The sequence below is a fragment of the Ictalurus punctatus genome, chromosome 5, assembly GCF_001660625.3.
Source record: "Ictalurus punctatus breed USDA103 chromosome 5, Coco_2.0, whole genome shotgun sequence".
NCBI classification, from domain to species: domain Eukaryota; kingdom Metazoa; phylum Chordata; class Actinopteri; order Siluriformes; family Ictaluridae; genus Ictalurus; species Ictalurus punctatus.
Genome location: NC_030420.2, coordinates 22156961 through 22173854, shown reverse-complemented (window position 1 = coordinate 22173854; position 16894 = coordinate 22156961). Strand labels below are relative to the sequence as shown.

The following is a 16894-nucleotide window of genomic DNA, read 5'->3' as shown; positions in this document are numbered from 1 at the left end:
GATGAAGTCCTTTGTTGTGTTGCCAGTATGTTTTGGGTTATTTCCTTGCTGCATGATGAAGTTCCTCCAAATTAGATTGGATGCATTTCTCTGGCATTGTTTCTCTAGACTTCTGAATTCATTCTGCTGCTAGCATCATGTGCTACATCATCAATAATGATTAGTGAGCCCATTCCAGAAGAAACCTGTATGCCCAATTATGACACTACCTCCAACATGCTTGACTTGAATGCATAGACATCATGCTTCCATGTTTTGGATCATGAGCAGATAATATGTTTAATTTATATTGCACCTTTCCAGAGCTCAAGAACGCTTTACAATAGTAATACAATGCTACATAAACAATGAACAATCATGGACAAACAAAAATGTGAAAAACAATGAGCAATCAAACACAGAAGAGAAATGCATAGTACAGGTAGTACAGTCACTGAGAAAATGCATTATAACAGATTAGGACAGATAGCATTGAGAAAACAGATTCGTTTTCAATTAGGATTTGAACTCTGAGATGGATACGATGTCGCAAAGAGTCAGAGGGAGAGAATTCCAGATTGTAGGTGCTACAACACTGAAAGACCGGCCACCCATGGGCAAAGAGAAGAAATCTAGGGACAGAGAGAAGTCCGAGCCCAGAGGACCTGAGAGAATGGGTCAAGTTGTAGGGGAGAAGCAGTTCACTAAGATAGAAAGGTGCCAAAATGTGAAGTGATTTAAATGTGAGCAGGATGATTTTATATTTAATGCAAAATGAAACCAGTAGCCAATGCATTTCAGACAGGATTGGAGTAATGTGAGCTGAGAGTTTGGTATGTGTGAGAACTCTAGCAGCAGAGTTTTGAATATATTGCAACATAGCAATAGAATTAGCAGGTAGACCAATGAGGAGAGCATTGCAATAGTCAATAACTTCTTTCTCCACGCAATGGCCTTTTCATCACTTTGGTAGAGGTCAGCCTTAGTTCCCAAATGGTCATGGCTCATCTCTGTATTTCTTTGCCAATTCCAATCTGGTGTTCCAATTATTACTGCTGAAGAGTGATTTGCATTTTGTGGTATGGTCTATATTTCTGCACTTGGATTGTGATCCGTTCACCCTTGCCCTGTGGAGGTTGTTGTTGATGTCACTAACTGTTGTTTTGGGGTTTTTCTTCACAGCTCTTACAATGTTTCTGTCATCAGCTATTGTTGTTTTCTTTAGCAGACCTGTTCCATGTCTGGTTGATAGTACACCAGTGGTTACTTTCTATTTCTCCCAATGCATGAGCAGTGGCCCTGATAGATTTTCCTCTTTTCTCAGCATCAAGCTGGCTTGCTTTTTTTTTTTGCATAGACAGCTCTCTAGTCATCATGTTGATTTATCCTTTTTAACAATAAATGCAGCCTTTACAGGCAAAACCTAGGGCTCAAACCCAGAGTAGACATTCAGAGCTATTAATTCCATAAAATAGTCAATCTAACAGGACAAACATAGGGAGCAATAAACACCTATCAGTCACATGTTTCAAGATTTCTGATCACTTAAAAAATGGGTGGGTTCAAATTAAAGGTGTCATGTTCTAATTTGTTTACTAAATCTAGATTATAAATATGAGGAAATGAAAGCTGATCTATTGTCTTATATTTTAATCTCAAACCCAAATGTCTTCAATGTATAGCAAAAACAATAGAATTAGCCATGCTGGTCCAATACTTTCCATATGGATTGTATGGTACAAATATGGTTTTATGTTGAAGCTCAGTAAGGCAGTCAGGCAAAAACCAAATAGTTCATCTCCCATTAGTGTCATGCTCTTTTTTCATTTCTGTGAGCAAGTTTGCCAAATTCTGCATGTCTGTGTGTTACAGATGTATACTGCAATTCAGAAATGCACACCACTTTGTACCTTGCTTCCACCAAAATGACGAAACTAAAATGTATCTACCTTTTCTTGTGAACATTTTGGGCTAGACTCAAGTCTTTTTGTGCATTTTTTTCAGTTGCTGTTGGGAATTTTGCTGACACCTTTCATATCTGTATTCATATTTGTTTAGGGTGCATTATCTGTTCGATCCGAATAATGTATTCATATTTGGTTACACCCCTTTAATAGGGTTTTTCTTTGTTTCATCATCCATCCATCTTCTATACCGTTTATCGTACAGGGTAGTAGGAAACCTGGAGCCTATCCCACAGAACACAGGGGTACACCCTGGGTACACCAGGAGTACACCCTGGACAGGGTGCCAATCCATTGCAGGGCACAATCACATATACTTTCAGACACCCATTCATACACTATGGACACTTTGGCTATACCATGCAGGTCTGGGGGAGGAAACCGGAGTAACCAGAGGAAACCCCCGCAGCACACGGAGAACATGCAAACTCCGCACACACAGGGCAGCGGCAGGAATTGAATCCCTAACCCTGGAGGTGTGAGGCGAACATGCTAACCACTAAGCCACCGTGTGCCCTCATTTTAAAATTCATTATTATTTGAATGAGCTGTAACAACTGAAACAATGTTTTAGAGCGAGCACATCAATACATACAAATCTAAGTCTTCCCTTGCAGCCATCATTACTGTCAGAGCCATGCTCTTGTAGAAATTTAATTAAGAACTTGTGACCTTTTTATCAGATATGAGCATGAAACAGCATTCTTCTGTTAGAAGGAATTAAACCACTTTTCAAGTCTGTCTAGAGTAGAATAGATTAGTGAGCAGTACCAAAGGCAGCAGAAAGATCTGACAGTACAGATACAGATGAACATTTAGTCTGAGGACATTGACTAACCTTAGCAGCACTGTGTGCCACTTAATAAAGTAGATAGACTCATAAAAAAAAAACAACAACAACAAAACAAAAACAAACAAACAAACAAAAAAAACAGAAATATGCATTCTCATGTCAGTGTCACTGCTGTGCTGAGAATGGAATATAAATAATATCACCTAATGGCACCTAAATAATATCTGTTCTGGTGTCCGCTAAGTGATGGGGTAGAGAGTTGGTTATAAATTGTTGATCGCAATAGATAGGCTACATCTTAAATATATATATATATATATATATATATATATATATATATATATATATATATATATATATATATATATATATATATATATATGTGCAAGTTCATGGTGGGTGTCCCTAATGAATTGTCAATATGGTGTGTAGTGTACAACTCACTCTGCAGAATTTAGTAATAGTCTAGGAAATGCCATTTAGCATTCCAGATAATAAAACAGTAGGCTTATAAAATAGCCTAACAATATGGTACTAAATTAGGGAATGTCCTACGCTAGAATTGATGACTTTCCCACAAAGATTATCCCTTGATGACTTTCCATCAATGTCACTCCCTGCACACGTTTCCCTTTGAGAACTGCCACTTGATGACTTTGCTCAGCTGGATCCCCACCACCACTTAAAGGCTGTTCCTTTCCATTATGAGCTCAAGTGAGGTTTGTGAGCGATAAACGTTAGATGAGGGGTCTGTTTGTCAGTTCTGCCATCCATCCTTCCATCCATGCATCTATGACTGTTTCCCTGTCTGTCCATCCATCCACCCATCCACCTCTCACTATTTCATTCATTTGTCAGCTTTCAGGAGCATACCTTTACCCAGAAGGCATTGTAGTCGGATGTGTTTTTCAATATTAAACAGCGCTCATACTGTTACAGTTTCACAAATGCACTAAATGCTCTACTGAATGAAGTCATTAGCCCCACGCTACTCCTCCTTCTATGCTAATGTATTACAGCAATATCAGAAGCATAGGAAGCGCACATACTGAAGAAGGCTGGACCGGAAACGCTCGGGGAGCTGTTAAACACGCTGTGAAGGAAACACGCAATATATGCTGGAAACTGAATTTAAAAGAGTGCTGACAGTAAGCTAGGGCTCTCAGCTGGGACAGCCCTGATTTTTCCCTCTTGTGCTTCTTTTTCTTCTTCTTCTTCTTTTTTTTATATAATTATTCTCCTGCCCCAACTCAGCACACGCCTCTCTGCAGGCTTCGGCTCGAGACCGTTTGGGACTTTGCTCACCATGAAAGGGGCGTCGGGTGTATTTTAATTCTAAGAAATAACGCCAATAAACGAACACAAAGAAAGGACAGACTGATCTGAGACACTGTATACGCGGTGACTTCTGAGGACCCAGAGTAGCTCCAGGATTACAGTGGACGGATTGCGTTTTCCAGAGCAGGAATGAAGCGCTCTCTCATCCCAGTTTTGAGGTCTTGGATGGTGGGACGACTGTATGACGAATGCAGGTGACAAATGAAAGCGCAACCTAACTGTTTTCCACGGACAAAGACATGCAAACAGCAGGACATGTGCAGAAAGCGCAGGTGGATCTGATGAAGAGACGCGTTTGGGTTATGCAACTATGGTTCCACGATCGGACATTTTTATTTTACGAAAACGAATAAAAGCACACATTCTGTGATGCCATTCATTAGATATTATTCATGCATGCATTGCTCTCTTTATACAAAGCACGCTTGGTGTGCCAGAATAGTCCCAAGTACTCCAGGCATTTTGATAGGAGGAATTTTATGGACTGCAGTCAAGCATTTAAACGTTCCTTCTTTCTGAAACCCAACATCCATTCCACACGTTTATTTATTAAATAAGCATTTTATTTATTGCACCCTATAGCCTACGACCATGCCAAACGACTACGACGCAGCTCAAGCCCTCTACATGGGCATGGAGGTGCTGATCGCTGTGTCCTCGGTGATCGGAAACGTGATGGTGATTTGGGCGGTTAAAATAAACAGGTCACTGAGAGACACAACTTTCTGGTTCATTGTGTCTCTGGCTGTGGCCGACATCGCGGTGGGAGCTCTGGTCATCCCGCTCGCCATGACCATCAGTATCGGACTCCAGACTCACTTCTACAGCTGTTTGCTGGTGGCGTGCACAGTGCTGGTGCTCACTCAGAGCTCCATCCTCGCCCTGCTCGCCATCGCCATTGACCGATACCTCAGAGTAAAGATCCCGACCAGGTAACACACATCCTACTCATTCTATTGTAATGCAAAGTTAACGTCGAAAGAAATTCATTTTTGTAACGTGCACTGCTTAAGTGGTGCTCTCAGTTAACTCCCAGATGGCTTTTTTGGGTTTAGATGTTGAGTAGTACTGTGGAAAACCAATTTTTTATCAGATTTTACCAAGTGACCTCTTTTCAAAACTATAACGAGTGTCAAATTGCTTAACTTCTTAAAATATTACACAATATGTATGTGGTAGAAGATAAGTCTCAATATGAAACCACGCACTTAAATGGAAAAAAAAGAAGAAAAAAAAGGAAAGAACCTTGTTTCAGTCTATAAGCTATTGTGGCTTAGGGCCCTGGGTCATCAGGGGGACAAGTAAGAATACAGCATTTAACACATCAATCTATACAGTCTCTCTCTCTCTCTCTCTCTCTCTCTCTCTCTCTCTCTCTCTCTCTCACTCACTCACTCACACACACACCATGAACGCACAGAGGGGCTAACACTTTAAAACCCCAAAAGTAGAAAAACATCCCCGAATTAAATTTTTTAAAACTGTATTATTAGAATAAACAATATATGAATATTGTGTTGATTTGGTTCAGTGCTTAACACAGCTTTATTCCCACTAGCTCTAAAGGTACATTAGTCTTTCAGCAAAACAGTTAGTCCACCAACATTTACTGTATTTTGGTAACAAGCAAAGACCTGGGGGGAAATCCCATAAATTTCTTTACCATATAAATACATTGGCAGTAGATATTCACCTGTGGAAAAACTGTTTTCTTGTTTGCAATTTTGTTTGCACACATTGTCTCTTGCCTACCACACCATTTGTTTACACACATTTCTATTTACTGCTGCCAAAATACCGCTAAACTTTTCTTGGTAAACTTTTTGATATGAGGCGCCATTAGGGTTTAAGTCAAACTTTACTTACGCATACATATATGAAACACTTGCATATACATATATAAATTACTCACACGTACATATGTACTATGGAATCCTCAAACAAATACATATGAGATACCCATAAATGCACACAAACTCCATACATGCATATACACTTATAAAACACCCACACCTACATATAAACTCCATAAACCCAGCAGACTTCCTTTACCACAGTAAAGTTTTATATTGGCTTTATATTGGACAATCGCTGTACATTCAAACTTCTCTCTTCTATTTCTCAAGAAATAAACACACAAAAAGGACAAAATGTCTTGCTACGGAATGGGCAGAGAATCAAGTACAACATAACATATTTAAACATTTTCTCCCATTAAAGCCAGCTGAAGCTAATCTTTCACAAACGCAGGTCACCAGCATTTTATAGTAATGGAGTCAGTAAGAGACCGTCTGTATCAACAGACTGTATCATATTGCAATTGGTTTTACATGTGTAACTTGTATAGTCAAAAAGGCGTTGAATTTTAAACCATGCATTTGGTTTCACACTCCTTAAGATTTTCACATTAATAAAGATTTCTAACCTAACCTAAGCAGTATCATGGTACATTTGCTTTTAAATATGTAACTCCTACAAGCAATAAGTTAATGAATTTTGGTTATTTTTAAACCCCTTGATTATTTTCTAAATGTTGTCTTTGATAAGAAGAATGGAGTATAATATAGTGTGAATCATAAAATTGAAGTTTAATTTCTATTTGTTTACAGAAACATTTTTAGCAATGAAAACAGCGTTTTGCTGTAACCCTGGGTTTTATATGGCACAATAAGTTTATATGTGTAATAAAAATGTACATCATTAATAATCATTAATAAAATATATGCTATAAAAATAAACAAATACTGTATCTATACTGTACTGTATACTAACACTGCAATACATTAGATATACTGTGAAGTAGACGCCTATAATCTTGGTAGAATCTTACACAGTTGCCCAGGTCATGCACATTTTTAGACGGTCCCTTACTGACTCGATTACTATAAAGCGCTGATGACCTGTGTTTCTCAAAGATAAGCTTCAGCTGGCTTTAATGTGAGAAATTTTAAAAATATGTTAAATTATACTTGGTTCTCTGCCCAGTGAGGAGTCAGAAAATAGACATTTTGTCCTTTTTCTGTGTTTATTACATTAAATATAAGAGAAGCTCGAACGTGCAACGAATGTCCAATATAAAACCAACTTTACCACGGTACTTCCTTTTACACTGACGCAACTTCCTTTTACACTGAACCGACCTCAGATTACTGTGAGCATTTCTAGCACATTCATGTATAAAACCATTTGCACATATACACAGACTTTAGAGTCTGTTATGTATGTGTGAGTGTTTTATAAGTGTATATGCATCTATGGAGTTTATATGTATGCGTGAGTTTTTTATAAGTATCTATATGCATGTATGGAGTTTATATGTATGCGTGAGTTTTTATAATTATATATGCACATATGGAGTTTATATGTAGGCGTGAGTGTTTTTTAATTGTTGTAATTCTTATTAAGTTTTATAATGTTATATTTTTTTCTGTGTACTGCTTATTTTGTGTACAGCACATTGAAAAGCTGCTTTTAAAGGCGCTTTATATAATAAAGTTTATTATTATTATTATTATTATTATTATTATTATTATTATTATTAGGGTATATGCACGTATGGAGTTTATATGTACACGTGAGTGTTTTATAAGTGTATATGCACTTATGGAGTTTGTGTGCATGTATCGGTGTTTCATATGTATTTGTTTGAGGATTCTATAGTACGCATGTAGGCTACGTGTGAGTAATATACATATGTGTATGCAAGTGTTTCATATATGTATGTGTAAGTAAAGTTTGATTTAAACCCTAATCGGCGCCTCATATTTTGACCCAAAACATGCTGACTGCTGTGAGTTCTATAACAGCCATTGATATAAACTGAGTCTTATCTGCTCCAAATATACTGTAATTATCTGGCATATTCCAGTCTCATTTAGTCAATCAGTTACCACATGCTACTTTCTTCCAAAAACAAACTCAGGCATCTTCAGTTTGCCAGACACTACTGGAACGTCAAATGGGATCGGTTATATGGTCAGATGAAACCAAAATAGAGCTTTTTGTCAATAAACACCAGAGGTGGTTACACAGAGAGGTAGCCATATGGAAAAGTAACTCATGCCCATGGTTAAATATGGTGGTGGCTATTTAATGTTTTGGGGCTGTTTTGTTAGGATACATGGCATCAGTGACTACGTTTACATGGACAGTAGTAATCTAATTATTGACCTTATTCTGAGTAAGGCAATATTGTGATTAAGGTGTTTACATGAGTCGCTTTTAGAATACTCCTTTCATGTTCCCGTTTTACATGTTATAGAACATAGAGCGATTATTGGCACGTCATTACGTCACCGCGCCACGCCGTCCGACGTTCCCTCCAGAATTTCAAGTATCAACATACAGTTGGTCTTCGTTATGGTACCGTATACAGTTTTGGGTGTTTTTATTTTTAATTTTTACGAACGCTTGAAGTGCGGTTAATTATTTGTCATGCTGTACATGCAAATAGACGACTGCTTGAAACCGTGGGCTGCGTTCCAAAGTGTGTACTTACCTACTATATAGTAGCTGAGATACATGTATTCCACCTACTATATAGTAGGTAAGTACGTGGTTTTGGATGCAGTTATGCTCTGCCGTGCGTGATCGTGTCCTGTCGCAAAATGCAGTGAAAACTCCCACACGACGTTAATGGTATGATTAAGGTGTGAACATGTCTGTAATACACGTCGATAATGCGACCTAAACAGGAGTACTCCACATGTCTTAAATCGATTTGTGTTAAGTTCGAGTATGACTTTAATCGGATTAAGGTAATAAAACATTGCTGTTTACATGGTAGTTTCGTAACGAGAGTATTGTCGTAATCGGGTTAATATCAGATTATTGTTATCCATGTAAACATACTGACTGACTCTATCAAATATCAAGATATTAAATGAAAACTTGACTTCCTCTGCCAGAAAGCTTAAAATGGGCCATGGTTGGATCTTCCAGCAGGACAATGATCCAAAACATACATTATCTCACAAAAGTGAGTTCATCCCTCACATTTTTTAAAATATTTGATTATATTTTTTCATGTGAGAACACTGAAGAAATGACACTTTGCTACAATGTAAAGTAGTGAGTGTACAGCTTATGTAACAGTGTAAATTTGCCGTCCCCTCAAAATAACTCAACACACAGCCATTAATGTCTAAACCGCTGGCAACAAAAGTGAGTTGACCCCTAAGTGAAAATGTTCAAATTGGGCCCAAAGTGTCAATATTTTGTGTGGCCACCATTACTTTCTTGCACTGCCTTAACCTTCTTGGGCATGGAGTTCACCAGAGCTTCACCGGTTGCCACTGGAGTCCTCTTCCACTCCTCCATGACGACATCACGGAGCTGGTGGATGTTAGAGACCTTGTGCTCCTCCACCTTCCGTTTGCGGATGCCCCACAGATGCTCAATAGCATTTAGGTCTGGAGATATGCTTGGCCAGTCCATCACCTTCACCCTCAGCTTCAGGTGTGGTTGGGGTCATTATCATGCTTTAATACTTCCCTGCGGCCCAGTCTCCAAAGGGAGGGGATCATGCTCTGCTTTAATATGTCACATTACATGTTGGCATTCATGGTTCCCTCAATGAACTTTAGCTCCCCAGTGCCGGCAGCATTCATGCAGCAGCAGACCATGAAACTCCCACCACAATGCTTGACTGTAGGCAAGACACACTTGTCTTTGTACTCCTCACCTAGTTGCTGCCACACACGCTTGACACCATCTGAACCAAATAAGTTTATCTTGGTCTCATCAGACCACAGGACATGGTTCCAGTAATCCATGTCCGTAGCCTGCTTGTCTTCAGAAAACTGTTTGCGGTCAGTGTCTGTTTGCGGTCACTGTGCGCTCAGTGTCAAGGTCTTGGCAATCTTCTTATAGCCTAGGCCATCTTTATGTAGAGCAACAATTCTTTTTTTCAGATCCTCAGAGAGTTTTTTGCCATGAGGTGCCATGTTGAACTTCCAGTGACCAGTATGAGGGAGTGTGAGAGCGATGACACCAAATTTAACACACCTGCTCCCCATTCACACCTGAGACCTTGTAACACTAACAAGTCACATGACACCGGGGAGGGAAAATAGCTAATTGGGCCCAATTTGGACATTTTCACTTAGGGGTGTACTCACTTTTGTTGCCAGCGGTTAAGACATTAAAGGCTGTGTGTTGAGTTATTTTGAGGGGACAGCAAATTTACACTGTTATACAAGCTGTATACTCACTACTTTACATTGAAGGAAAGTGTCATTGCTTCAGTGTTGTCACATGAAAATCAAATATTTACAAACATGTGAGGGGTGTGCTCACTTTTGTGAGATACTGTGTGTGTGTGTATATATATATATATATATATATATATATATATATATATATATATATATATATATATATATATATATCTCCATCCATCGATCCATCGGTTTTCTATACCGCTTATCCTCTTCAGGGTCACAGGGAAACCTGGAGCCTATCCCAGGAAGCATCGGGCACAAGGCAGGGTACACCCTGGACAGTGTGCCAGTCCATCGCAGGGCACAATCACATACACATGCACACACTTTGGACATGCCAATCAGCCTACCATGCATGTCTTTGGACTAGGGGATTAAACCGGAGTACCCGGAGGAAACCCCGCAGCACGGGGAGAACATGCAAACTCCGCACACACAGGGCCACAGTGGGAATCGAACCCCCGACCCTGGAGGTGTCAGGTGAACGTGCTAACCACTAAGCATATATATATATATATATATATATATATATATATATATCTCATGTTATCTTATGAGACTGGTGTACTATTTAATTACTCTATGTTGTAGTAGTGTGCCCTGCGATGGATTGGCATCCTGTCCAGGGTGTACCCCGCCTTGTGCACGATACTTCCTGGTATAGGCTCCAGGGTCCCCGTGACCCTGAAAAGGAGTAAGCGGTAGAAGATGGATGCATGGATGGATGGATGTTGTAGTATATAGTAGTATATATATATATATATATATATATATATATATATATATATATATATATATATATATATATATGTGTGTGTGTGTGTGTGTGTGTATATATATATATATATATATATATATATATATATATATATATATATTTAGTGGAGTGCACTGTAACGACTACAACATAGAAACATGGAATAATTAAATAGTACACCAGTCTCATAAGATAATATAACCATATTACCTCAAAATATTACCTATTACATTGAATACATGTTGGTCATCATATCTGCTTTTAAAGAAAGTTCACAGATCTTGTTGTAGCAGTCAGTTTCTGAATTAGGTTTTACTTCATTATTAACAATTCACTGTGTATTGATGAAAAGTGTACATTTTGTAATTTACATTTTGGCTTGACATGAACTACATTTTAGATGTAGATGGAATTAAAATCGGAATAATTAAAATTCAAATAGGGCAGCACAGTGGGGAAGTGGGTCACAACTCCAGTAACCCCCATTTGATCTTGCTCTGAGATTATTGCCTCATGTGGTTTCCTCTGGGTTCTCCGGTTTGCTCGCGCCTCCCAAAAAACATGCCAGGTGGTAGATTGGTGGCTCTAAATTGCCCCTAAGCTGAATGAGTATGTGGATGTGTGTGTGCATAGTGCCCTGTGATGGACTAGTGTACCATTCTGGGTGTATTCCTGCTTCATTCCCAGCCAGCCTGACCAAGATAATACAAGTATTGAATGAGTAAAATCCATCCATCCATCCATCCTTCCATCCATCTATTTTCTGTACCACTTATCCTACACAGGGTCACGGGGATGAGTAAAATTGTAACATAATATTTCATACCGTGAATCCAAACAGGATTAAAAATGGGGTTTTTACAAATGGGGAATTTTTTGTTATTCGTTAAAATTAGGAATTGTCCTGATTATATAGTAAGAAGAAGTAATGGCTTTTTGTATTCAGCTCATATGGTTATAAGCTCAAAGTAATATATTTATTTCTTAATTGATTGAGGCTAGTAGCTCAAGTGGAACATGTTAGAGTTAATAACGCACAGGTGCTTTTGCAGACATAATTGCACAAACCACTTGTAGTGGAAAAAGTACATAATCTAGAAATAACCCCAGGACCAGTGATCTCATCTCCACCCGGATACAGCTCGATTTAGTGAAGTACATGTGTGATTAAATTTCCTGTGTGATGGTGCTCTGTGTCTTTTTTCCATAGAATTGAAGAACTGATTAGAAGAAGATACCTAGTGGCTGAGAAGGGAGCTGTTTAGCCCCTATTCTGCAGACTCAAATTATATGTTCAGCTGTGATTCTGTCAACTATGGTTGCAGCTGACCCTTAAAAGGGCAGTGGAGTTATTCAACAAAATGTTTCATTGTTTATCGGGCATTAAACTCAGACAGCCACACCATATTTCATATTTTAGAGACTAAAATATAAACAGTTGTGCTGATCCAAAAATGGACAGTCACTTTATCATGCAGATGGTTTGATTTCTTGTAAATAACTGATCATACTGATTGATGGTAACAAAACTAAATGATGTCATTGAATATTGTTGCAGTTACAAACGAGTGGTCACTCCAAGACGAGTGCGATTAGCGGTGGTCGCATGCTGGGCAATCGCCTTCATAGTTGGCATGACTCCTATGCTCGGCTGGAACAAGTTACACAACCTCCAGCAACAAAATGGCTCTCTCAGCAGTGACTTCATCATCACCTGCCAGTTTGAGAATGTCATCACTATGGAATACATGGTTTACTTCAATTTTTTCGGCTGGGTGCTTCCACCACTACTCCTTATGCTTGGCATCTACACAGAGATCTTCTACATGATTCACAAACAGTTGAACAAGAGAGTGAGCACGAGCCACAATGACCCAAACAAGTACTACGACAAAGAATTGAAGCTGGCAAAGTCACTCGCTCTCGTCCTGTTCCTGTTTGCTGTCAGTTGGCTCCCGCTTCATATCCTGAACTGCATAACACTCTTCTGCCCCAAGTATGAGAATCCTATATTGCTCCTCTACATCGCCATCTTACTCACTCATGGCAACTCAGCAGTGAACCCTATCATCTATGCTTTCCGCATTAAAAAGTTTCGCATCGCATTCCAAATGATCTGGAAGCAGTATTTTTGCTGTAAGGAGGCACCTCCCATAGAAATGCAAATGAGTGAACGAGTGGATAAAAATGATTATAGCCACGCTCCTCCACCTGCATTGCCAATGGAACACAATAACATTTAACTGGAAGACCAGGGACTTACTGAGCAGGCTGGCATTCTGTCACATATGAATGTAATATGAATGTAAATCATATGCTGACTGCAGTTGTCAGAGTGCGCCCCCATTCTGCAAATCAATATTAAACATTGGGATGGACACAAGGGAGGGAAATTTGGATCATGAAGAAGGGAAGTATGATGTGTTGTACAGGAAATAAAAAATGTTTTATACTTGTAAATATGTTTACAGGGTGATCTAAGGCCGGTGAAACCACAGGGAAAGTACCACACAAGTTTAAAAAAATAATAAATAATTATATATACATACATACATACACACACACACATTCATTCACATATATATATATATATATATATATATATATATATATATATATATATATATATATATATATATATATATATATATATATATCTCCACACTGGATCATTTGCACCATTGTGCTATACAAAATGTGCAATACACTCTGAAATGGTGCACCATCTCTTACACAGATGATATACAATTATATGAAAGAATGTGAATGTTTACAGGAAAATGTAATTTGATATACTGAACACTGTAGAACATATTGTAAGAGAATGTTAGGAATGATAAAGAAAAGGAATTGTATATATTTCAATTTATTTATATAACCATTAAAGTAATAGTCACAAAGCAGCTTTACAGAAATCCTGATCTAGGCTGAAGCAAAAATGGTACTCACGAGGAAAACCCCTCAAATAACGTTAAGCCCATTTCACACCAGACATGACATGGCATGTGCAGCAAGCCACGATACTTTTTAATTCACACTGGGCACAATTTGAGCAGCTGACCAGAAGTGAAATTTGAAATGTTCGTTTCTGTACTTTCTCTCCATCGATAGTTAAATATATAATGCAACTGTCTGTACTGATCATCAGAGTATTATGAGCATGCATTACCACTGTATAATTTATTAACCCAATGAGAGTTTCACTCCTATTTAGAACTGTACAACAGGTTTCACAAGGCAAAGGAAACATAGACTGAGGCAGACATCAATCTGCCAACCGGACACTGAACAAGTTTAGTAACGTTTAGTGATGGTGATGCACCAATAAATGACCAGATAATAGATAATACCAATACCCAATAATGAAAATAAAAACAATACTGGTAACTTCTAGATTCATTAAACATAAAGTGAAATATTTCAAGCCTTTTTTTTGTTTGTTTTAATCTTGATTACAGCTTACAGAAATGTCGCCGTGTTGCATTTGTAGTGTCAAGCCACTCCTGAACCAGAGACAACGTCAGAAGCATCTTACCTGGGTTAAGGAGAAAAAGAACTGGACCGTTGCTCAGTAGTCCAGAGTCCTCTTTTCAGAGTTTGCATTTAATTTGGAAATCAAGGTCCCAGAGTCTGGAGGAAGAGTGGAGAGGCACATAATTCAAGTTGCTTGAAGTCCAATGTGAAGTTTCCACAGTCAGTGATGATTTGGGGTGTCATGTCATCTGCTAGTGTTGGTCCACTGTGTGTTCTCAAGTCGAGAGTCAATGCAGCATCTACCAGGAGATTTTAGAGCACTTCATACTTCCATCTGCTGACAAGCTTTATGGAAATGCTGACTTCCTTTTCCAGCAGGACTTGGTACCTGCCCACAGTGCCAAAACTACTAGTAACTGGTTTGCTCACCATGGTATTGTGCTTGATTAGACAACAAACTCGCCTGACCTGAACCCCATAGAGATTCTATGGGAGACACCAGACCCAACAATACAGATGAGCTGAAGACCGCTATCAAAGCAACGTGGGTTTCCATAACACCTCAGCAGTGCTACATGCTGATTGCCACCATGCCACGCCGCATTGATGCAGTAATTCCTGCAAAAGGAGCCCCGAACAAGTATTGAATGCATAAATTAACATACTTTTCAGAAGGTCGACATTTCTATATTATCAATTCTTTATTCTAATATTTTGAGATACTATATTTTTGATTTACATGAGCTGTAAGCCGTAATCATCAAGATTAAAACAAAAAAAAAGGCTTGAAAGATTTCGCTTTATGTGTAATGAATCTGGAATATATAAAAGTTCCACTTTTTGAATTAAATTACGGAAATGTTTTTAAAAATTCAGATTCACCTTTATGAAGCTTGAAAAAAAAATGCTTTCCTGGTATATGCAGAGTACAAATATTTTAACTGAAACAAACTCTTGCATAATGACTTAAGTAGATTGATACAATAGAGAACCATAAAGCGTAGCATTTTCACTTTAGCATGGAATTAAAATGAAAATTATATTATATGTATACTAGAGCAAATCCCTTTACAGTGACAGTTTAATTTTAATTGCTTCAATATTTAGCATTGGAATGCCTTCAAATATTAATGTCTATTGCGCAAACAAAATGTGTTTCTATAGCAAAAAAACACAGAAGATGAAAATTGCAATGCTTTCTTAAGTGAAGAAAATAACCAGAAAGCAATATAATGATTTTATCATCATTTTGACTGTTTAAGATTTGTTTTTATTTATTTTTCCCCACAGAGTTCATTCAAATCAAAAATGGCTTGCTGTTCATTTTATATGTTCAATAAATAGACTGTGACATAATGGTATTGTCCATTCTAGTGCACTATATGTCTAATAGAACGCCACATTAAATGCATTTACTGAAAAATATTCAGCCATAGTTAATATTATCACTGATCAGCCAGCAGATTTCAAGAGTGAGGTATCATTCAGACGGTCAGATGGTGAACTTCTTCTACACCTCAATTGCAAGGGTGTCTGCTGATGCAGTTGAAACGTTGCTTATATGCTGTTGTGATTATTGGTTGAAATACATACAATATACATGGCATGAATATTATATTTGTAGTGTTAACAAGGTAGCTGGCTATGCTCCGTAGGACATGAAACTTACATGTATAAAAACAGCAGCAAATCTGCTATGCACAGAAATATGTTTAGATCATGCACTCCAGCTCTATACTTTATTAATTTTATTTGAAATCATGATCTGTACATTATAATTATGCAGCCTGTGGTTGCAGAGCAAATTGAGCAGAAGTGTTAGTTCTGTGACTGTAAGTGTTTATTTCTTTGCAAAAAAACAAAACAACAAAAAAAACATATATAATAAATATAAAGGAACATTAATACAAAAAGGCAAAATTGCAACAATTTCTTGTAATTTCTAAAATAAAAAATAAAAAATGTTGTTTCAGATGGCCCCCTTGGTATTTGTTCAAATCGAGCACCAGTACATCTTATTCACCATAATAGAAACTGGGTATGTAAAAAACAGAAAATCCAGTGAAACAGCTAAAAAAAAATATCTGATGAATGATAGCTGAAGGTAATTATGAAATCTAGTTAAATGCATTCTAAGCATCTGGCATCAATGTTCATGCTTCAGCTGTGAGCAGACGTCTTAGATAAATTATTTTGGAGGACAGTTTGCGCTAAATCTTTGGCAGAAAGGCACTGCAAAGTTTCATGCAGCAATTGTGATATTAGGCATTATTATGCATGTTAGAAGGACATGTAGGTGTTAGTGTAAGGCTGCATGTCTATAGGTTTGTATGAAGCACATTGACAGCCTGTCATGGTTTGGGGTATA

General features: G+C 38.0%; 1 protein-coding gene across 1 annotated transcript; it reads left to right on the top strand.

Annotated features, from left to right (window-relative positions):
• Window positions 1–3782: 3782 nt before the first annotated feature.
• On the top strand, window positions 3783–13621 carry adora1b (adenosine A1 receptor b). The gene is made up of 2 exons (XM_017467180.3): window positions 3783–5006; window positions 12611–13621. The coding sequence occupies exons 1-2, from the start codon at window positions 4666–4668 to the stop codon at window positions 13293–13295; spliced, it is 1026 nt and encodes a 341-aa protein (XP_017322669.1). The 5' UTR covers window positions 3783–4665; the 3' UTR covers window positions 13296–13621.
• Window positions 13622–16894: the final 3273 nt, after the last annotated feature.

What these genes read in the sequence shown, in the direction of transcription:
- adora1b (XM_017467180.3), top strand. Translation starts at nt 4,666, where the DNA reads ATGCCAAACGACTACGACGCAGCTCAAGCCCTCTACATGGGCATGGAG. An exon ending in AGAGTAAAGATCCCGACCAG is followed by an intron (nt 5,007 to 12,610) that starts GTAACACACATC and finishes ATATTGTTGCAG; the next exon opens with TTACAAACGAGTGGTCACTC.